General features: G+C 43.4%; 1 protein-coding gene across 2 annotated transcripts; it reads left to right on the top strand.

Moving 5' to 3' along the window:
- Positions 1 to 281: 281 nt before the first annotated feature.
- On the top strand, positions 282 to 22,450 carry zbtb44 (zinc finger and BTB domain containing 44). 2 transcript variants are annotated; one of them, XM_084950619.1, is made up of 7 exons: positions 282 to 365; positions 460 to 598; positions 9,007 to 10,106; positions 10,616 to 10,700; positions 12,039 to 12,190; positions 12,577 to 12,877; positions 18,398 to 22,450. In XM_084950619.1, exons 3-7 carry the CDS (start codon positions 9,041 to 9,043, stop codon positions 18,807 to 18,809), a joined length of 2,016 nt encoding a protein of 671 aa, XP_084806745.1. In that variant the 5' UTR covers positions 282 to 365; positions 460 to 598; positions 9,007 to 9,040; the 3' UTR covers positions 18,810 to 22,450. The 2 variants fall into 2 exon arrangements, with proteins under 2 accessions (XP_084806745.1, XP_084806744.1); XM_084950618.1 differs by having other exon boundaries at positions 288 to 598.
- Positions 22,451 to 22,669: the final 219 nt, after the last annotated feature.

The raw sequence follows: 22,669 nt of genomic DNA on the forward strand, positions 1-22,669 counted from the left end.
TGTTGTAATATAAAAGGATTTAGAAGAGTTAAAATCAGAATTTCCAAAAGTCAAAATCACAGATTGTAAGTAAAAGATTATCAAATTACTTTAAATAATAGATGTGATAATATAAAGACGAGAAAATGTACAAATACAGCAGATTTGCACACGTTGCGATTCTATGAACATCTCTATAGAGAAAATATAAACTTCACACAAATGCATACAAACAGCGGGGACCCCCAAGCTGCCCCGAGGTGTGCGTATACAGCTTAATGTGAGACTTCCTGTTTCTGACAGTACTGTACAGTACAGTGGGAGATGCGCGTTGCATTGTGGGGGTACAAATACAGCGCAGAAAGGACAGCGGGGAGCACAAAGGGGTAAAAACTGCACCTCGGCAACTTTTAACACCAGCCTGCTGTAATGTGAATTCATGTGAGCCTTAATTAAAGCGCGACTTTTGGCGGCTGGCAGGCTGACAACTGCTGGAAGAGCGAGGAATGTGAAGGGAGCGGAGAAGAGCGGCAGGGCACACCGCTGTCTCCAACTGCTTTGTCAGCTGAGCTGTTTGCGACCCGAGGCCCATCCGTTATCACAGGCCTCACCCGAGAAGGTAAACTACCTTCGTCCGCTGTGTCTGATAACGCTAACCGTGGTGTGTATATTCCTGTCTGGTTGTGTTGCTTTCTCGACACTGAAAACGACAGACAAACCAACTAAGAGCGCCGTGTTGTCTCAGCTATCGCTAGCTTGGCAGCTAATGCCAGTTAGCTCCCGTGGAGCAGCTGCGTCAAAGTGCAGCGGCTAGTCTGCGGTCAAAACGGAAATGGGAATACGTCGGCTTCAAAATAAATGAAGTCAATTAAAAATGTTCTCTTATTTTGTATATTTCTGTCTTAGTATTTATGCGGATTGGTAAAATCTCAGACTGCAGTGCAGTTCAGAAAGCTAACTTAAAAAAAACACCACAGGTCTACCAGCAATAGTTGTGAATAACACATGAATATAAATGATGACTAGTATAAATGGCTATTATAGTCATATAATAGTAATAATCACTTTACGTCGTGCAAGTTGTAGGTAACAACTGTGTTTTAAACCCGTTGAACGACACCAGTAACTGTCGCACATTAACGTGCCCCATTTGCTTCAAATGATTTGTCAGGTTCGTTTGGCTTTTATTTTGAAAATTCAAATCGCCTCCTGGCAAACTCGGCGTCTGTTTGACACCGTTAGCTAGTGTTTGCTAAACTGTGATTGTTGTTGCAATCATGTTCGCGGAGCATCTTGTCCACTTGAAACTGAGATGCACACACACTCGAAACACACACACACACAGTCGTTCTTTGTTTGTTTGTTTTAGTCACATTCTCAGCTTTCTGCTGTTATAGTCCTGCACTTTTGCTCACTTTGGTTTCATGCAATGCAATTAGTATAAGTGCAGGATGAAGGCCACGCCCCCTCGCCCCTATCGTCTGTCATATAGTCGTTGTTTAATCAGTTGCATGCAAGCTTATTCGTCTTATTATTCACCTGCTAATAAACTAATAAACAGCATCAAAACAAATCCAGAGTCTAATGTGGGAAACAATCATGCTCACTTTTAAGTAGCTGTTACAAAGAAGTATATTTATGCATTTTTCCTCCAGAATTTGTGTTAAAAACCAAAATATCTTTCAGAGTGTCAAACCTAATGTTTGAACTTAACATGAGGATCAACGTTATTGTGGCGTGTTCAACAAGTCATTTTGAAATGTTCTCTAAATTAACTTTAGAGTGCCTCCATAGTGTAGTGATTTAAATAGTCCTCTAATGAGTGAAAGGGCCTTGGTCTGATCACAGGAGGACACAAAGTGAGGAAGAGCTACTGGTGTAAAGGAAAAAAATCTCTTGTGAATAAGCGAGCAGCCAGAAGTTTACCAAGTGCCCGTAATAGCGCTTTAAAAGGCTTTGTTCCTATGGACGTTACAGGATTCTCCCATGAATTTCACTTCAAAATTCTTTCAGTGTCTCTGTCAGAGGAAAGTTTGACGAGGCAGGTAATATCATGGGTTAGCACACCGGGCAGATGCTGCATATGTGGAGGAATAACATTTGTTATTGATTTTTCTGCACACGTTTTGGAATAACTTGGGCGTGGAAAGTTGAATAGTCGATGCAATTATTTATTTTCTTCAAATATATCTTCTCTCTTGTTTTTTATCTAGACGGTAAGAAAGATGGACATACAGGGCTCTAGACTAACTTTTTGCCATGGGCGTACCGCCTAACTTTAAAAAGTTAGGCGTACTGGCACAAAAGTTAGGCGCACACAAATTTTATAATAATTTATATAATATAATGTGTTTTTCTGGATACACTGTGCTTTTTCAGCATTCAAAGATTGATGACACCGTGTCAGAGCACTGGCTATGAATTTCAGAAGGATCAGGCCTTAACTTAACAGAAAAGTTAGCAATAGTTCTTTTCCTATTACAGCTACATCCACTTCTGTCGTGCCTAGGCTGCTCACTAGGGCTGGGTATCATCACTGATTTCTATAATCCATTCGATTCCGGTTTTCAAAGTCCCGATTCGATTCAACTTAGCCTCAGACAGTCAGAAATATTATAATTCTGATCATTTATCAGGACTGACTTCATCAGAATTGTGAACATCACAGCAGATGCCTTTGTGTGAAAGTAACTGAGAATAAAACACAGAAAAACATGAAGGAGATTTTCCTGGTCTGGCTTTTTATAGCAGACAACCTTAAAAATATTCTACAATGTTCTGCATATAAAGTTTAAATTTCTTCAGTATTGAACAACAGAAAAACAGGCTTTCTTGTCCGAGGTCATTTAAGTGAAAAAAAGAAAAGAAAAAGACAGCAGCCGACAGCGCTGTAAACAACGGTAGACTGGTGGGTAATAAGCGAATGAATAACACAGAAAACAGAGATTGGAGACGGGAAACTGTTCTTGAAGTACAGAGAGAGATAGAGAGAGAGCTAGCTGTGCATGGAGTGTGATTTTAATGTGGAAGCAAAACAGCAAAATTCATGACGACATTGATCAAATGTGAAGCGCAGTTTGCTGCTTCTTTTGCTGCTGGCTCGGTGAATTTTGGTTGGAGAGACAAAACCTGCAGCTCAGAATCAGCGCAAAAAGACGTAATCACAGCGCGGACCGGACGCATCAGAATCGCTGAGCTCCGACAGCGTGTCCGTCTGCGGGCCGTCGGGTGAGAAAGCCGAGAAAGACAAAGCTGATTCTGATGCGTCGGTCCGTTCTGTGTTTACGTCTTTGTGTGGAATCCGTGTGCCTGCTCTCATCTGCTGTTTGGTTGTTGTTGAAATGGTTTGTGAGCTTTAATCTGAGAATCTGGCGTTTCTGGCAAAACACAGTTATATTTAAAAGTCGATTCAGGATTTAATGAATCGCTTTATTCAAGCTACTCACCTCCCACTTCCACCTGCACTTTCAACTGGACCACGGCCAATCAGAGAGGTCCCGCCCCTTACTATCTCTGATTGGTTTAGTCCATGATAGGGGCAAAATGTGTGTCTGTTGTTGACCACAGGGAAGGTTGCAGATTTTTTTTTTTTTTTTTTTTTGCTACCCGAACAGTTGGTCGCACAGGTGCAACCAAATATTTTTTTTTAGTCACACCACTGAAAAATTTGGTCGTATTTGCGACCAAATTGGTCGCACTCTAGAGCCCTGACATAGCTTCCACCATCCTGCAATCTGAAGGCCACCAGGTGGCAACAGATGTGATCGTTAAGAGACTCCCAGTCTTACAGAAGTGTGCCGGGGTGAAAAGGCTTTCTTATGTTCGTCACCCATTATGAGTGACATCACACTAAATAAAAAATGAAGCCTGTTTTATAAACGTTGGTCAGCTGTGGTGTTTTCCACTTGATCATTGGCTAATGACTTACAGTCACAGGCCTGTCCTGTGAATCCACGGGCTCTGCCTCACGTTCTACTTTTAGAAACAACTGAGAGCGTAGTGCTCTATTGAGAAACCATAGAGACTTTTAAGACAGGACGGGGCCTGATCGTTCATAAATTTGAGAGAAGAAGGATTTTACCCTGAATTCTGGATTGAACCAACCTGGCTGCAGCATTTTGGATCAAGTCAAGACTTTCAGGGAGTTTTTAGAAGAACCTGAAAATCTGAAACAGGATATTTCTCATTTTAGCAACATTGCACAGATTTAAGACATGCCTGTTGTGAAACCTGACCAATTTATTGCTGACATTATTTGCCAATGTTAGCTATTTTCTGCTAGATTGGCATTTATAACAACAGTTGAATGAAGAATTTAAAGTGTAGAGACACCCTTCAACCATGTTGTGGGTGTCCAAATTGCCTAGTTTGCCCACCAAAGAGGATTGTGCAGCGTCGCTGTTGAAAACACGTACTGTGAATGCTACAAAGGGAACAACCAGCGGATTCAAGCAGAGTCACGCAGACTGTGAATAAATAAGAGCGCGTAACAAACGTTTTATGTTTCTGCGTCTGAATGAAAAAAATATTGTCTGGTATTTTGAATTCACTCTTAAAAAGGATTTGTGTCGTCTGACTTCATAGGTAAATGCACAGCAATGCAAATATAAATATATAAAGAGGTCCTTGCACTCTGGAGCTCCATGATTCCCTCGAATCAGCACAGCCTTTTTTCTTGTGAAATGTCTGTTTGCCATCTCAGCTTCATGTTAAAGAACATTGATTTGCACAGGTTAACAGAAATCTCTTCTTCTGACAGGAGTCTAACCTCGTGGTGGAAGTAAAGCTCGTTTTCTAATATGCTCTGTTTGCTGGTTCAGACTCCTGTTGCACCACCGCAGCCCAAATCTATAATTCACTTTGCCTTTACTGGGCCAACATGGCCCAAGAGTATTTTCCTTTGGTGAGGCCGTGTGAAGGAGAGTGCGCTCTCCCTGTGAGAGCCCCTTCACTCGAGCTCTTGTTTGATGGAAAATCTCATGCCTCAGAGAATCCACGTCTCGCAGACAGCTGCTTGAGCGTCCTGTAGTGCGCTGGCCTCCACATGGGTCTGGCTCGCATCGCCGCGCATCTGCTTTGATTGTCGTTACATAACTTGGCATTTGGTCCTCTGCGTTCCTACCCCTGCCTGCTTTCAGCCCCCCTTCACCTTCCCCTCAGAAAGCACCTCTTTATATTCCTCTCTACCTTTATCCACTGTCCTCTGAACATCGAGCACTTGCCTGTCCCCCTCTGTCTCTGCTCTCGACGTCATGTCTTGCAGGGTAATATTTGACCCCTCGTTTTGTTTCTGTACTTGTGATTGTTGAGTAAGTCAGTGATTCCACACCCGAGTCTTTGACAGCTCGGCCTGGATTTGACACATTGACAATGATTTAAAGAATAGTCATGTAAAGTTTGGGTCAGTAGAAAAGTCTCAAACTAAAATAAAGACAAAACAGGCTCTTAAAATGTCTTCAATGTCCTGTTGCTTCTTGGTGTTCAAATTGAAGTGCGAGTGCGATTACTTGTTGAAGTTGTCACATTACTCACTCGGCGTCGTTCTTCTTTGGTCGCCACACACACATTTTAAGACATAGTGATGTGGTGAGACACACTAATGTGTCATCTTCTACTGGTCCTTCGTAGGGCTGGGTATCGCCACCAGTGTTGGTCAAGTTACTTGAAAAAAGTAATCAGTAACTAATTACTGATTACTTCCCCCAAAAAGTAATCCCGTTACTTTACTGATTACTTATTTTCAAAAGTAATTACTTACTTAGTTACTTTTAAAAACACGATTTACAACCTGAATAGGTGATAAAGTGATAGATCTTTCAGCCCAATTCTACTTTTTCTGCATAATCCATCATACAAAATGTAATCAAATGGAAAAGTCTCTTTTTTTTAACTTGTTTTATCAGTTTTAATCTTTTAACTTTATGCATCAAGCAAAAATTAAATTATCTGCAACATTCTCTGACTTGAAGAAATTAGTTTAACATTTAAACCTATTTTCTGCACATTCCAGCACATAAAATAAAATATTTTTTTTGTGTTTACACTCAGTCTTTCAAATAGATGCAAGTAAAACACAGCAGAAAGTAAATAAAGTCGAAGACTAGCGGTCCTGTTGCTCTATTTTCACCTGTAAAGCAGGAGCAGGGTAGACGGAGGTTTGCTCTGGTGCAGGTGAGCCGCAGCGGTCAGTGGAAGGATACGGCAGCTTTTCTGTGAGTTTCCCATCACGTGGTAGCTACTCGGTGCTTGTTTAGGGTTTTTTTCGCTGTAAAAAGAAGTCTTCTTCCCACGCACAACGGACACTAATGTTTTTGTCACTTTTTATGGGATCAAACTCAAAGTAAGGTCAGTACTTCCAAGCTTTAAACGCTGCACGCTCATACTCTCTCTGCACTGATATATGATCCATTGTTGATCTGCACACAGCTGTTGTCACGAACGTCGCACTCGCTTACGTCACTGTCATGAGACATTCTCGCAAAAAAGTCACGATTTTAGTAACGCAGTAACGCAGCGTTCCTACGGGAAAGTAACGGTAATCTAATTACCGTTTTTGCAATAGTAATCCCTTACTTTACTCGTTACTTGAAAAAAGTAATCGGATTACAGTAACGCGTTACAAGTAACGTGTTACTGCCCATCTCTGATCGCCACTGATTTCTAGAATCGATTCGATTCAATTCGATTTGAATCTGGGAAATTTTGCCTCAGACAGTCAGAAATATTATAATTCAGATCAGCACATTTACATGTTTTTGTATCTATAAAAAGGAAGCTGACGCTCGCAAGACTTTATCAAAGGTGTGAGCGTCACAGCAGAGGCCTTTGTGTCAAAGTCGCTGAAGATAAAACAGAAAAACATGAAGGTGATTTTCCTGTTCTGGGATTTTATAAAAATATTCTGCAGTAGATCAAAAACGAAAGAAAACCATTAATCAACACATGAACATCACCTCTGAAGTTACAGCGGTTTTATTAGAGACACGGCGTTTTGCATTTTGCATAATTTAAAAAAGTTTAAATTTGTTCAGTATTGAACGACAGAAATTAGGTTTTGTTTTTGGAAGTAAGTAAAAGGAAAAAAAACCAGCATCCGACAGCCTGTAAACAACGGTAGACGTGTGCGTAACAAGCAAGAGAATAATGAACAAAACAGATTTTTAGACGGGAAACTGAGAGAGAGAGAGAGAGAGAGGGGGAGAGAGAGAGAGAGAGAGGGAGAGGGGGAGAGAGAGAGAGGGGGAGGGAGAGAGAGGGGGAGAGAGAGAGAGGGGGAGAGAGAGAGAGGGAGAGAGAGAGAGAGAGAGAGGGGGGGAGAGAGAGAGAGAGAGAGGGGGGAGAGAGAGAGAGAGAGAGAGAGCTGTGCATGAAGTGTGATTTTATCCTGGTGGAAGCAAAACAGCAAAAGTCAGAGTGAATTCATGACGATGTTTATGTGAAGCGCAGTTTGGATCTTCTTTTGCTGCTGGTTCGGTCAATATTGTTTGGAGAGAGATAAACTAACAGCTTTAGAATCAGTGCAAAAAGGGCGTGAACACAAAGCTCGACCCGCCGACACATCAGAATCAGTCGGCTTTCAGCCCCGACCGTGTCCGTGCCGTCGGTGAGAAAGCCACATCTCACTGATTCTGATGCGTCGGCGGCTCCGAGCTTTGTGTTTACGTCTCTGTGCAGAAGCCGTGTTCCTGCTCTCATTTACTGTTTTAGCTGTTTGGGGGTTGTTGAAATTTTGTGAGGTTTCACCTGAGATTCTGGCGTTTTGGGCAAAATACATTTATATTAAAAAATCGATTCAGGATTTTAATGAATCGATATCACGTTATCCAAGCCAGATTCGATTTCAATCGATGAATCGATTATCAAAACCCACCCTAGTCCTTTGGAAGTGTAACAGCAGCATCAGAGACAGCCTGATGACTACATATAAAACAACTATTCAGTAGTCATCATAGCCGCGAGTAATGACATACTGCTGCAACTATCAAAAGTATAGTTTATAGTATAACAGCAGCTACATGAGGATGGTGATATTTTGGTCAGTGCTGTAATCTAACCTCATTCATTTGACTGAGGTCATGCACTTCCTCAGCTCCTAAAATGTGTCTGTTTACAGTGTTTTTCTGTTGATTGCTGATTTAAGTGAAGTGAAAACCAGATACGTGTCACAACGTTGGGGAGGAGGGCCGTGAACACGAAGGCGAGATAAGCCCTGACTCGCTGTTTCTGATCTGTGTTGGAAGGAAAGCTAATCCTTGCACACCTACAGTACTGAACCTCCACCAAAGGATGTCTGTGAATACAGAGCAGGCGAAGACACTCCCGGGCGGCAGCGAGCGCACAGCTACACCTGCTGAAGCTAACAGCCAACTGTTACGCACCACAGAAGAGCCTAACTGGTCTCCGACCCGGACCAAATGCAACAGCTTGTAGAAAGAAAATCAGTTTTAGCCGTCTTGGCCTGAGCTGAACTGAACAGTGATTTAATTTGAGCTGCTGTGAGGGAATGTGGTGTGATTGAGCTATAACTGATTTATAATAAACAACAGCTTTGTGTCAAAAAGTGAACACAAGAAAGGTAAATCTTTTCATGAGTGTTTTTCTATTTTCTCTGTGGCTCAGGAGGTCGGTGGTTTGATCCCTGACCCTCCCAGTCTGCTTGTCAGTGTCCTCGTGCTGATACAGAACCAGAGTTTCTCCTCATGCGTTGACTGGAGTGTGTGAATATGTGAGAAACTGGCACCTGTAGACTCAGAGTAGCAGCCCTTTAACCAGATTCCTCGTTTTATCTGTCAAAAAGTCTAAAATCCACAGACACGTCTAATTAGTCGTGCACCTGACCAGCAGCTATACGGTATATCATTTTTACATTGTTTGGTTAAGGTTTAAAAAGGATCTTGGAGAATATCCACAGTATATGTTCATTCACAGCGATCTGTTTCTTTGTCTCTTACCGGTAGAAAGGACTGGCGCGGTAACACTCCTCTTTTCCAAACGGAAGCATTTATTTATGACTTTTTGTCTCTGCAGGACACGCATCCTTTGGATAAAGAGGAATTCCAACATGGGGGTGAAAACCTTCACCCACAGCTCGACCTCGCACAGCCAGGAGATGCTCGAGAAGCTCAACGCTTTGCGCAACGAGGGTCATTTATGCGATGTCACCATCCGAGTCCAAGACAAGCTCTTCCTGGCCCACAAAGTGGTTCTGGCCTGCTGCAGTGAATTCTTCCGCTCCAAACTGGTGGGCCGGCCTGAGGAGGAGGACAAGTTTGTGTTGGACCTTCACCACGTGACGGTTAGCGGTTTCGCTCCCCTGCTGGAGTACGCCTACACGTCGACTCTTTCCATCAGCACGGAGAATATCATCGACGTCCTGGCAGCTGCCAGTTACATGCAGATGTTTGCTGTGGCTAGTACGTGTTCGGAGTTCATGAAGTCAAGTATTCTGTGGACTCCGGGTAACAACAATAACAACAACAACATGGGAGCGGATAAACCTCACGAATCGGCACCGGAGAGCGCCTCGTCAAACTGTGCCCTGACACCGCTGGATGGCAGCGTGTCGCCGGTGTCTTCCGATTGCAGCGTGATGGAAAGAAATGTTCCCATCTGCCGCGAATCGCGAAGGAAACGCAAAAGCTTTGTGTCGATGGCTTCCCCCGAGAGTCCGCTCAAATGCACTACACAGATGGTCACCACCTCCCCTCAGATCCCCAACCCATCGCCCTCGTTCTCAGACAGCGCAGCCCAGCCCGTGGAGTCCTCCCTGGCCTTCCCCTGGACTTTCCCTTTCGGTATCGACCGGAGGTTTCACTCGGACAAATCGAAGCTGCCGGAGAGCCCTCGCTGTTTGGAGCAGGGAACCCCGGGGACCTCGGAGGTAGTGGTTGGCCGTCGGCTCAGCGACTTCCTAACGTGCGAGAGCTCAAAGACGGTGTCTTCACCTGTCGCAGCGGAGGAGGAAGATGTAAGGGTGAAGGTGGAGCGTCTCAGTGACGAAGAGGTCCAGGAAGCATCGTCACAGCCAGTCAGTGCCTCTCAGAGCTCGCTGAGTGACCAGCAGACGGTGCCGGGGAGCGAACAGGTCCAAGAGGAGCTCCTCATCAGTCCACAGTCCTCCTCCATAGGTGACCGTCTTCGTCCTACCTTCACGGTGCATTGTTGTATCATATGTGCACCGACTATATTTGGTTAAAACGTTCGGTTTAGATCAAACTTGTGTGCATATTGTGTTTCTCACTGGTGTAACGGGGCTGTGTCCTGACCCACTTAAGACGGCGCTGCTTTGCAAAGTGTGCAGTCAAACCTGCCTCGCCCTGCTCCCAGAGCTGCCTCCCCACCCACTGGATTTTTATTTGTATTGTCTCAGTGGAAAGTTTTATTGTCCACTGGTCCAAATTCAGCTTGAAAGGCTTTTCTGCCTTTCCATAAATAAAAAAAGGAAATGGAAACATTCGTCATTTTTTCCTAAACTGTTTAGTGGCACAGTGCTTTGTTATCCAGCAGCATCAATCCCGAAGCAGGGGATTAGCCTTCAAAGAGTGCATTAGTCTAACCGTGTCCAAGATGTCATGCTTTAGGCTTTATTTTCAGTCGACAGCTACCGTGAGTCATTTTCTTCCCTCCGTCTTCCCAGGCTCGATGGATGAGGGCGTGTCAGAGGGCTTACCGTCAATGCAGAGCACCTCTAACGCTGGAGGACATGCGGAAGATGATGAGAGGTATCGTGATTTGTTGAAACTCGCTGTGAACCAATCATAAAGCAGGAAAGAACATATAGACGCGGCTCTCGCGACTGAACGTCTGGGCCACACCTGGTTAGACAATAAAGACGTCGTGTTTAAATGATGCACGGTAATCTAAAGAATGGTCGTTGTGTGATAAGATAACTCTTTATTGTCATTGCACAGTCATACATAGTACAGTAGTACAATGAAATTGGAAAACTGTCCTACGTCGGCACTACATATAACACAACACGACACGATGTGACACATCACAACGCAACAAACAACACAACACAGTATATTAACTTAGTATAAAAAGAAGAATAAGTGTATGTGTATTGCACACTGTTATTATTGCACATTAATTATTATTGCACCTTGTTATAAATATAAATATTATTGTTATTGTTTTAAACATTGTTACCTCCCCCCTAAAAAAGTCCAGGGAGGTATCCAGTCAGGTCAGCTGTTTGCATTGATCAGGGCTATCACCCTGTTGTAAAAGCTGTCCTTGAGTCTGTTTGTTCGGGACCTCAGCAGCCTGAACCTCCTGCCAGACGGCAGCAGCTTAAACACCCGGTGTCCTGGGTGTGTGCAGTCCCGTAGGATGCTGCGTGCCCTCTGGAGACAGCGAGTGCTGTGCAGGTCCTTCAGGGAGGGAAGAGGATGTCCAATGATTTTTTGGGCCATGTTGATGACCCTCTGGAGTGCCTTTCTGTGTGCTGTGGTGCAGCTGGAGAACCACACACGATGCAATATGTCAGCACACTTTCAATGGAGCAGCGGTAGAAGACGGTCAGCAGCTCCTTCTTCAGGTCCATTTTTCTGAGGATTCTCAGAAAGTGGAGACGCTGTTGGGCCTTCTTTAAGACCGCAGAGGTGTTAGAGCTCCATTGGAGGTCTGTGTCTATGTGCACACCCAGAAACTTGAAACTGGAGACCCTTTCCACGCACTCCCCGTTGATGCTGACAGGCTGCAGCTCGGACTTCCTCCTTCTGAAGTCAACTACCAGTTCTTTTGTCTCAGTGTGACGCACATCGCTGTCATCACTAATCACACGACACAAATAAACACATATATGCTTGGTTAGGGTTGTGCTTTCTGTTAACTCCTTATTTTATAACCAGCAGATGCAACAACGGTACTTGTAGGTGCACGCACATGCTTGTTCATGCTCACGCTTTTGCTACGTTGTGCATGTCGAGTTGTTACCCTGATCCGCTGTCAACACTGTTAAAATAGAAGAAGGGCATTTTGATGATAGATTAGAGCTCTATGCTGTGGACTGGGACTGGACTACATCAATGACTAGTCCTCTGTTTGTGTTTCAGGTTGGAAGGTATTCAGTATCCGTACCATCTCTACATCAGTCCTTCTACACGGCCTGGCACCAACGGCCCTGACCGGCCCTTTCAGTGTCCGACCTGCGGAGTCCGGTTCACACGCATTCAAAACCTGAAACAGCACATGCTCATACACTCCGGTAGGTGAAATATGAAAGCAAGCGCATCACAAGATTCTTCATATATGACTGCACAGCACCACGCCCCTTTGAAGTAAACAAAAATGTTGCAGCCTTTGTTTTCTGAGACATTTTTTGAGACGTTGTCTTTTTACTTGGAGACAAGAAGAACAACTGGGTTAATACATTTCTCGGTTGTGAAGTTGCTAATGAAGATTTTAATAAAAAGGTTAAAGCATACAAGTTGCTGCTCTTGTAAATGCCTCAGGAAACAAAGGAGACTTTCAAGGAGACTCTGATCTAAGAAACCTTAACGAAGGCTTTTTGTGATCTCACACGCGTGGACACAAACACTTGTGTAATGCTAATGTACAGATCAGCAAGCGTGGTTTTGTCTCTTTTTCCAGGCATTAAACCTTTCCAGTGTGACCGCTGTGGGAAAAAGTTCACACGGGCCTACTCCCTAAAGATGCATCGGCTGAAGCACGAAGGTAAACGCTGTTTCCGGTGCCAGATTTGTAGCGCCACATTCACGTCCTTCGGTGAATATAAGCACCACATGAGGGTCTCCCGACACATAATCCGCAAGCCGCGGATTTATGAGTGCAAAACGTGCGGCGCCATGTTCACCAACTCTGGCAATTTAATTGTACACCTGAGGAGTCTGAACCATGAGGCATCCGAACTAGCAAACTACTTCCAGAGCAGGTGAGGAGTCAGGGGGCGCCGCCCCCATCATTTACTCAGATCTCACCTGGATGAGAAAAAAGTTGAGTTTAGATTCTAACAGAAGGCTCGTTGTCGTGACTTTGGCTTTGTACAACTGTTTTTCAGATGATTTGAATGCTTAGATCAAGTGTGTGTATTTACTGGGGAACTTTAACTGTTTTCACAATTGTTTTATATTTTGGGAATAAGGATTATCTGATGAGTTGAATGAAAACGTCATGACCGCTCTGATAACTGTGGTGTAAATGTGAATACTGATAATACCTAATAAGGCCTTGTCCACAGCACTTTGCCTGTCTGTTTGTTTCGGTCACTGCTGTGAGCACTGTGTGCTGTGGCAGGTGTGGAAACCCTTTGCCACATGATTCAAAACATGGGAAAACTGGGAGTCGTGCCCCGTAACTGGTCCCAGCACTGAAATAAAACAGAGAATATCATTTCAAGTTTCTCTTTGAATAAACAACAGTCATTCAATTACATGCATATGCTTGTAGATGGGGCTGCCGCAAATTATTGTTCTGATACTCAACTAATCAGATCCATTGGACGTAAAACGTACAGCTGACTGCACCAGCAGCATCTGCTCTATCATTAGCTTACAGCTGGAAGTGTTGAAGGTGCTCACTAAAAATAAAAACAGATGATAGTTTATTAACTTTTAATGAAGTTTGCAGATTGTTTCGGTGGAGTTGAATAAACTCGGCCGTCTGCTCCTTGCTGTCTAAAATATATCAGGACACCGGAGCAAACTCTCGAGCGTCTCACACTTCTGTTTAATCAGCTGTGTGAAAACTTTAATCTCAGCCAAACCGATTTACTCAGGAACAAATAAAACACTGAAAAAGCCAAACAACAACATTCATAATAAGAGTAATATGAAAACTAAGTAGCTGCCGCCATTGTTGGAAACTGGAACTGGCTGAGCCGCGCTATGAATTCTGCCATTTGTCAGCCGCATTTGGAGGAGTCTTCGAATTTGGACATCCTTTGTCGCGTCGCTGTGACATCATTGGCTTACAAATGCAGCCGCAGGAGGATGCGTCCTCTGAATTTGGACACAGCTACGATACCGGGCACAGCTTCTTCTTCTTTGGTGTTTAACGGCAGCTGGTGTCCTTGTAGATGCAGTGCTGCCACCTTCTGTTTCAGTCCGTTATTACACTCTTAAATCAACGATTTTGATAGTCGACATAATTGTGACTAGTCGTCGTCATCATCATCATCATCATCATCATCATCATCATCATCATCGTTTATTTGTATAGCACTTTAAGAACACACCAGGCAGACCAAAGTGCTGAACAACACAGATCAAAACAACTACCAAATTAAAAATACCATAAAATCATTACATACAATAAAATAAATAAGAAGGTGTCAGTTTCCTACAGAGTTAAAAGCCAGGGAATAAAAATAGGTTTTCAATCTGGACTTAAAGACCTGCACTGATGACGCTTGTCTAATTTGGAGGGGAGGGTTATTCCAGAGCATCGGAGCCGCAATTGAAAAGGCACGGTCTCCTCTGCATTTCAGCCGCGACTTAGGGACCGACAGCAGCAGCTGCTCAGCTGAACGGAGCGAGCGAGGAGGAACATGTGGCTTCAGCAAATCAGATAAGTAGACAGGAGCCAGACCATTTAAAGATTTAAAAACCAATAAAAGGACTTTAAAACGAACCCTAAATTCAATGGGAAGCCAATGCAAGGAAGCCAGAACCGGAGTGATGTGATCGAATTTCCTACTACCGGTTAAAAATCGCGCCGCCGCATTTTGCACTAACTGCAGGCGTGACAAGGTGCCCGACCCGACCCCTATTAAAAGGGAATTACAATAGTCCAGACGTGAGGTGATAAAAGCATTAATAAGAGTTTCCAAATTGGGTTTGGAAAGGAAAGGCTTAACCTTCGACAGGCGTCTGAGGTGATAAAAAGCTGATTTTACCACCCCATTTACATGACCTTCAAAAGTAAGCGCAGAATCAAGTTTAACACCAAGATTAGTGATTGAACTTTTCAGATGAGAGGTCAAATCACCAAAATCAACATCTGGGGTATCAGTAGAACGATGCGGGCCATATAAAATTACTTCCGTTTTGCGACCATTAAAATTCAAAAAATTATTTGCCATCCATAATTTAATATCGCTAAGACAGTCAAGCAGTGGTTGACATGGGGAGGTATCCAGATGACTAAAAGGTAAGTAAAGCTGACAGTCATCGGCATAGACTAATCGTGGCAGCCCTAGGTGGGATGCTAATAACAGTAGCCTTGTGAGCTGGGTGTAGCAGCAGAGGAACCAGTCCCCCAGCTGCTGCAGGCTCCGGTTGGAGTTCATCACCAGCTCACTTTGGAAAACGCTGCTGGTAGTTTAGTTACCGTTCGACTGGCCCAGCTTATGCCACACTAAGCAAACACTTCCTGGCTGTAGCGTTGCATTTACTGCACAGACACGAATGGTCTCAAGCTTTTCATTTAAGTGTCAGTAAAGAAAGTGAGTGGAGACATTTCCCAAAATGTCAAACTGTTCCTTTAACATTCACCACTGAGAGGAAATTACAAATACCTCAAATTTGTTTCAGCTCTGACTGAAAGACTTCCAGAAGTAAGAGGATGAAGTGAAGTATCGAGAGTACAAACAAGAGCTTACTGAGTTTCCTTAACACCCAGAGTAACTGTCCAAATTATAACCCGTAGTAATAAGCACGCCTGAGAAACTGTAGCGTACTGTAGCAGGTACTGTGTGTGGTGCCTTTGTCATCTCTGCTTCTTTAACCAAATCTAGGAGGTTATTTGTTTTCATCATCAGCTAGTTAGTTTTAATATTACTCTTATTAATCTTTCTGGGTCACAAAATAAACTTTTAACATATTTTCAGGCGAGAGTGTAGCTGTGTGAACTTCAAATATCTGCTCGATTTATCGAGACATCACATATTTGCAAAAGCGCGGCGACGTTCTCGGAGACGTCTGTTACCCACCAGCTCGAAAGCTGACCGTGAGGTCGAGGGTCACTCGAGCCGGCGAGAACGGCAAATTTTCAGATCACCGCCGTCTTTGGCTACTCAGGTTAAACATGATATATGAGTCACTTAGATAACTTAAAAATGTTACTGTTTGGCTTTTTCAGTGTTTTATTTGTTCCTGAGTAAATCGGTTTGGCTGAGATTAAAGTTTTCACACAGCTGAATAAACGTCAAGCAGACAACAGATTAAACAGAAGTGTGAGACGCTCGAGAGTTTACTCCGGTGTCCTGATATATTTTAGATAGTAAGGAGCAGACGGCTGAGTTTATTAAGCTTCACTGAAACAATCTGCAAATTTCATTAAAAGTTTAATAAACTATCATCTGTTTTTATTTTTAGTGAGCACCTTCAACACTTCCAGCTGTAAGCTAATGATAGAGCAGATGCTGCTGGTGCAGTCAGCTGTACGTTTAACATCCAATGGATGCACGATCTGATTAGTCGACTATCAAAATAATAATTTGCGGCAGCCGTAGTTTGACAGTCTGCACATGTGCAGCTGCAGGATCGACGGCACTGACACATTTGAAAGGACATCCATGGAAACCATGTGATGAAAGCTCGGTGTCCCTTTGGCTCAGGCAGCACCAGTTTCTGTATCTAGATGAATTTCGATAATAGTTTACAGCACTCGTACCAAACGTTCATGTAAAGGATGAATCCACCAATCCCACACACTGAATCAGTGCAGTTGTTACACTAATGACGGAGTCAGATGAAGGTGCATCACAAAGATGATGAATTTATTAACAAATTTAAACTATGCTGTAACTACAGAAAAACACTCTAAACATGTTTCCTCGGCCTTACTCATTTTTATTTATGATAGAGCGTGCTGTCATAGAAGGCCTGTTATCCCTGTTTTATTGTCTGCTTTATATTTACTGTACAGTGATTGTACAATTAAGCTGAAGCCTCAGGCTTTGGGTTGCTCTAAACATTTAGTTTCTGACAGTTTTTCCACTTTTGGCTCAGTATGATGTCAGTAAATATGGTCGTCTCAGGCACACCGTCGCCGTTTAAACCCAGTGTTTATGAGGGAGAGCCAATCACGCCAACGTTTACCTAAAGAGAGGGCAATGACGCCGTCTGTTTCCAAACGCTCAGGAGCTGCAACAGTTTACGATGTTTTTCTTTCAGTTGTAAAATACTGAAAGTTACCCCTGAAGACGTTTTCAATCTGCTACCATGTGAAAGAAATACAAGCAACAAACCTTACACGTGTGACCCTGATGATGGAAGATGTGGAGTAGCTTTTAGCTTTCAGCGGCCCGATTATGAGTTTCCTGGTTATCTGGATGCTGAAGGTGGACAAAGTTTCAAAGAAGGAGTTTGATGTACTGTGCAAAAGTCTTGAGTGGATTTCTTTATATATATTTTCTGCTAGGAAAATAGGAGCTTGTTACAGTGACTTGCTGAGCTTCAGGAACATTTCTCCATTCTTCTTCCCAAAGCTCTTATTTGGACTGCATTTTGCTCCCTTCTCTCTGAAGATGATCCCACACTGCTTCACGGAGCTCTGGGCTCCCACTGGTCCTCGGTGTGGTTTGTCTAAGCAGGTATGCTTTTACTGCATTGGCAGGATCTTTGTCATGCTGAAGAATGACGCTGCTGCCGAGCAGAGGCTTTCCACATGGTGGATAAAATCTGATGGTGCTTTTCTGCATTCATGGTTCCATCAATTATGGCAAACTCCTCAACACCACTGACTGAAACATGTTTCACTGATAGGCTCTAGCAGCCTATCTACAAGTGCCTAAACTGGTCCCTGGGTGTTAGCACTGATTCATCTGTTGACTTTGGGCCTTTTAACGCTGGAATGATTCAGCTCAATAATAACCAAAAGAAGCGGCACAGAAAAAACTTGAAAGTCAGCCTGAGGGTGGCTCAAGACTTCTGCACAGTACTCCAAAGCTCAGGCGTCGGACCATCACAGACAGGTTTTAAACTGAGCTGTTTGTGCTGTTGCACAGACAATCCCTAACCCTAACCTGCTCATCTCAGGCACACGGCTCTCTCTTCAAATCGTCTGTTTACGAGGAGCCACCAATCAGAAGAGGGAGAGTGGTCTTGTTCCAGATAGAGGACTAACTGAAGCACAGTGGGATAAATATTTAACTTAAATATTAATAGAACTTGTTGGAGATTAGTTTCAGGTTTTTCAGCTCATTCCCTGTTGGCTGCAGACCCACTGCCCCTCGATAGTCTCCTCTGTTGGCTCGGTGTTACCGTCGGGATAAAGTCTATAAATACCCAGACCTCATCCCTAAAGTAGCCGCAGTGTCATCGGTACATTTTTGGTCTACTGGTGGTCACAGTGACAGAGAACTCATCTCCATGGGGAGACACGTGGACATATGTTCTGTGTATTACAGTATATGTATATACAAGTATTTTACAGTGTGTTTTTGTGAAAATCACATGTGCGGTTATTGTCGGGTGACGGGGAACTTAACGTGTTCTCTTGCTCCACGCAGTGATTTCCTCGTGCCCGACTACCTGAGCCAGGTACAGGAGGAGGAGGAGGCGCTGGGAGTCCAGTACGAGCTGGAGGAGACCCAGCATCATCCGGTCTACCCGGGCAGCACCTCCGCTTCCACCACCACCCCCGCCTCGTCCTCCTCCTCAGTGCAGATGCCCGTCATCTCCCAGGTCTCCTCCTCCACCCAGAATTGTGAGAGTTCCTCTGGCTTCCTGTCACCTGAGCCCCTGGATCCCCTGGAAGCCCCAGCCTCCCCGAAGATGGACGCCGATGACACGGCGCCCATGACAGAGGAGACCAAGATGGACAACAGCGTGGGTGGCAGTTCCCCAGAGGTGTTTGAAGAAGAGCAGCAGCAGCAGCAACATGCTCAGGCCAAGGAGGTGGCTTCCATTACCATAAAGTGATTCGAGTCTTCTACTTGCCCATTATGTCTTATTTTGCAGTCATGTCATATGGGAATATCGGTTGGGACGACTGGATGTTGCCGCCTCATCGTGTGAAACTGTCAGGACGCTGCGATTGAAGTTTTCTGATACTTCGACTGACTGGCGTTTCTCTACGCAGATGCTGAACACCTCACCAAACCCAGCAACTCAATGTCAGCTGTTGTTGTTGTTGTTGTGGGGTTGTTTTTGTTTCAAATATAATATTTCATAAACTTTCACTGTTGATGTGAGATTTCAGCGGGTCAGAAGATCTCGCTCGAAATCCAAGTTTTTTTATGAGTCACTTAAAGGAGGAAGGTTGTTTTTTCCCATATGACGTGAATGCAGCACAAGCTAAAGTCATTTCTGTCTTAGCCAATTCGAGGTCTGTTAAATCGAAGCCTTGCTCTACTTTTGGAAAGTGCCTGAGAGTTCCCATTTTAACAAAGTACCGTGTAGAGAAAGAAAAGGTCTTTGCTTTGCCAACAGTGACAAATCAAGTCTTTGGAAAAAATGTTTGTATTCATTTGTAGTGCTGATGCTAGTTTGTATTGGCAGAGACTGTGTTATTCCTTTAGTGCCGTTGCTATAGGCAAACTGTTAAATGTCAATATTATCTATATTGCAATAGCTTGTACTGTAGTTTTACTATTTGAATGCTGTGAATGTTGGTTGTTGTGAAATGATATGTCAGGTGTGTGTATGTGCATTTCTTTGATCAGTATGAACACATTTCATTTTTTGAAATTACTTGACAAAGTATTCCCGAACACATCTGTGCAGTATACGATTTTCCTGTTTAGACTTCGTGACGTCAAATATCTCAAGATTGGATCGGCACTAGAGCGACTTTTATTTTGTAATCCAACGAAATGGATACAAATCGAGACTGAAAAAATCACATTGTTACATTGTCGTCAACGACTGCAGTATTATATATTCCCAAATGTGATATGGCAATGTAGCATCCCAGCCTTCTTTCCAAAGGCAGTTCATTGGATAGATGTTCATGTGGCTCAGCAGGTGCGTTGGACACTGCATCCTGACTATTGGAGCGATGTTACACTGACGGCGTGATTTTCTTTGCGGCTCTGTGGGACTCTGAACTCAACCAGGATTTAGTTTTTTTTCTTTCTAGTTGTTACAAAGGGGACGATTCCCTGACTACCATTAACACTCACTGAGCAGTTTACTGGGAACACGTAAACAGTGGCACACATCCACTACATCCCCTTTAACAACGACCATTGTATAAGCTTTGTAACAACAACTTATGGATAGACGTGGCAGTGAATTACACCGAGCGGTAACCTGCAGGTGGCAATGCTAAAAACTGCAGTTCCTCTAACGGCCACTGGGGGCCGACTGTGGAAGCTTGTTAATACGCAGCATCTCACGTATATGGGTGTTGACCTTGGTGCATTAAATTCATTTGTATGTGACCAACATGACAGGCTGTGTGCCAAAGCCACAAAGAAGCTCGTGTTTCAGTCTTTTATCAGAAACATCAAACTTTGCTCCTGTTGATAATTAGCTCTCCACCCTTTCATCAGTAACGTTGTGCTGGCTAACGTCGAGACTCTGAACTCTAAAACTAATATGTGACGTCACAGTTCGAGGAGTATTTTTACATTAACCGTTAAACTGCTCAGTGAGTGTACAGTTACTGTAGCCCAGGAAGCAGGAGTGACCCAGTGTGACAGCCATCTGTGTGATCACGAGGCTGTCGAGTGTTAATGTGATAATGTTGTTTTGAAGTAACCCGTCTGCTAACGTGTGAACGCAGCGTTGAACCTTTGGAAATGTTACCCACGCAGGCCGTTCTTCGTGTTACTGATTATTTTAAATGTGGATTTTCGGGTCAGACTTTCTGTTACCCGCATTGTGCCAACAGGCTTGTGATTCTGTTGCGCCTGAACTTTGAGTCGAATGCTACTGACTGCAGCTGGGTTCTGTGCTTAGGTTCACCATGCGCCCCCCAAAAGTCGTACAAACGGCTCATTCTTGCGCTCACTCCAGCAGGGTGCACGAGCTCGATTGTAAACGTGAGGATGAATACTGCTGAGAATCCAATCAGAGCCGTCTTAAGAAGCAGCGGCGTCGGCCCGTGCCATCCGTTCAGCCCTTTTTTAAATGTCGTGCCATTTGCCCTTTTTCTCTGGGTGCAAACCGAGCTTTTTCCTCTAGGACCAAATGTTCTCTCTCTTATTGGGGATTTGCCGTGGCAATCAGTACTTGCACATATTAAAAGAAAGAGATAATCATTCAAAGCGGTCCATGTTATTTAGCTGAGGGGTCCTGCTGTTCTGCCCTTTACAACACTGTATGATGTTGTGCATTGAAGAGGCTAGCCTTAGTAAGTGGACCTATTAACTCTAGTTGCACAATTTCAGAATTGAAAAAAAAGAGAGTTTTCTATTCTCCACGTGTGTGTCATGCTTTTCATGTGTTGTGTTGGTGTGTGTATTCAGATCACCTTTTTTATAATGAAATGCTGCTGTTTGTCGAAACGCAAAGTGCCCAAAATATTTTTGTGAACCAATGGTGTGCAATAAATGGACCGGTGTCGTTTTAAAGGTTTTCGTTTTTAAAAATATACATATATATATATATATAAAATATAAATATATGAAAAAGAAAATAAGAATGTATCATTTTGTTTCAATCTAATGTGACTGAATGAAAGCAGGCGCGAGCCCGTTTGATCTGTGAACATCTGTAAGCTTTGACATGAAACGACTGGTTGTGTTCAGCTCCTCTGTGTTTGTTTGGGAAGGTTGCATGTTCGTGTCGTTCCGTGAAGTGAAAGAGAGCATGTGCTGAGTTGGTGGTATGTTCTGTCAAGGCCTTATTTTGTAGCCGACTCTTCATCCGATCTGTTGTTCAGCATGCCCTCTTCTTCTTTTCTGTACGTTATCCCTTTTTTATGTGCAATGTTTCAAAAGATATCTTGATTATACGAGTACACTTGATGTTGTATATGTTTTCCAGTCCATACCATTTATTTAAAAGTATGAAAATAATAAAAAACAAAAAGTACCCCCCAAACTGGTAGCTCTTCATAATGGCATATATATATATTTTTGGTGATTTTTCTATTCTGGTTGCTGTTTCATGGCATCTTTGGATATTCTTGTTAAATGTGAATAGAACAGCTTAGCCTGGGAGTGGGCGGGGCCTTGGTAGTCTTCACTTTGTGACTGTCTGCAATGTGTGTGTATATATATAAATATCCAGTATATACACTCATACTATGTTGCATCTTCTTTATACTGTAGGCAACCTGATTACAACCTGCTTTGAGACAGATTGTTGTACTTTGTGTCTTTGATATTGTATTTAAACTGTAGTTTGGAGAACCTGTACAAAAACATCCCAGATAGTAATGCAACCTGCACACACTGTATCCGGGGAACTGACGTTTGTGGTGGTGTTGAGTGTTTTAACTGGATCATATTCCACAGTTGGCTGTTAAAAACTGACGAGACCACTCTGTATTTAAGAGTTTATGGTTGTTCTCAATCTTTGCTAGTGTTCTGGCTTTGCAGTCCTGTTGTTCTTAAAAATAGTTGTTTTGTAAAAGTTTAAAATGTAAATAAAAAAATCAAAGTCAGAAAGATTGTCACTGAACTTTGAGGATTTATTTCGGAGTGTGTGGAGTAACACGCTAGGGTTGTTGGCCCTGCCTTTGTCAGGCTCTGTCCACTTAACCTGGACCCCGTACTTCAAGACAAGTTGAACATACGCACATTTTTCTGTTATCAAGCAGTCACAGATACAGACAAGTACAAGTACAGATAAGACAGTATTAGGAACATATAAAGACAGCTTCTACAGAC

The sequence above is a fragment of the Perissodus microlepis genome, chromosome 14, assembly GCF_051167445.1.
Source record: "Perissodus microlepis isolate ML-2025 ecotype Zambia chromosome 14, ASM5116744v1, whole genome shotgun sequence".
NCBI classification, from domain to species: Eukaryota; Metazoa; Chordata; class Actinopteri; order Cichliformes; family Cichlidae; genus Perissodus; species Perissodus microlepis.

What these genes read in the sequence shown, in the direction of transcription:
- zbtb44 (XM_084950619.1), top strand. Translation starts at nt 9,041, where the DNA reads ATGGGGGTGAAAACCTTCACCCACAGCTCGACCTCGCACAGCCAGGAG. An exon ending in TCCACAGTCCTCCTCCATAG is followed by an intron (nt 10,107 to 10,615) that starts GTGACCGTCTTC and finishes CCGTCTTCCCAG; the next exon opens with GCTCGATGGATGAGGGCGTG. An exon ending in GCAAACTACTTCCAGAGCAG is followed by an intron (nt 12,878 to 18,397) that starts GTGAGGAGTCAG and finishes TGCTCCACGCAG; the next exon opens with TGATTTCCTCGTGCCCGACT.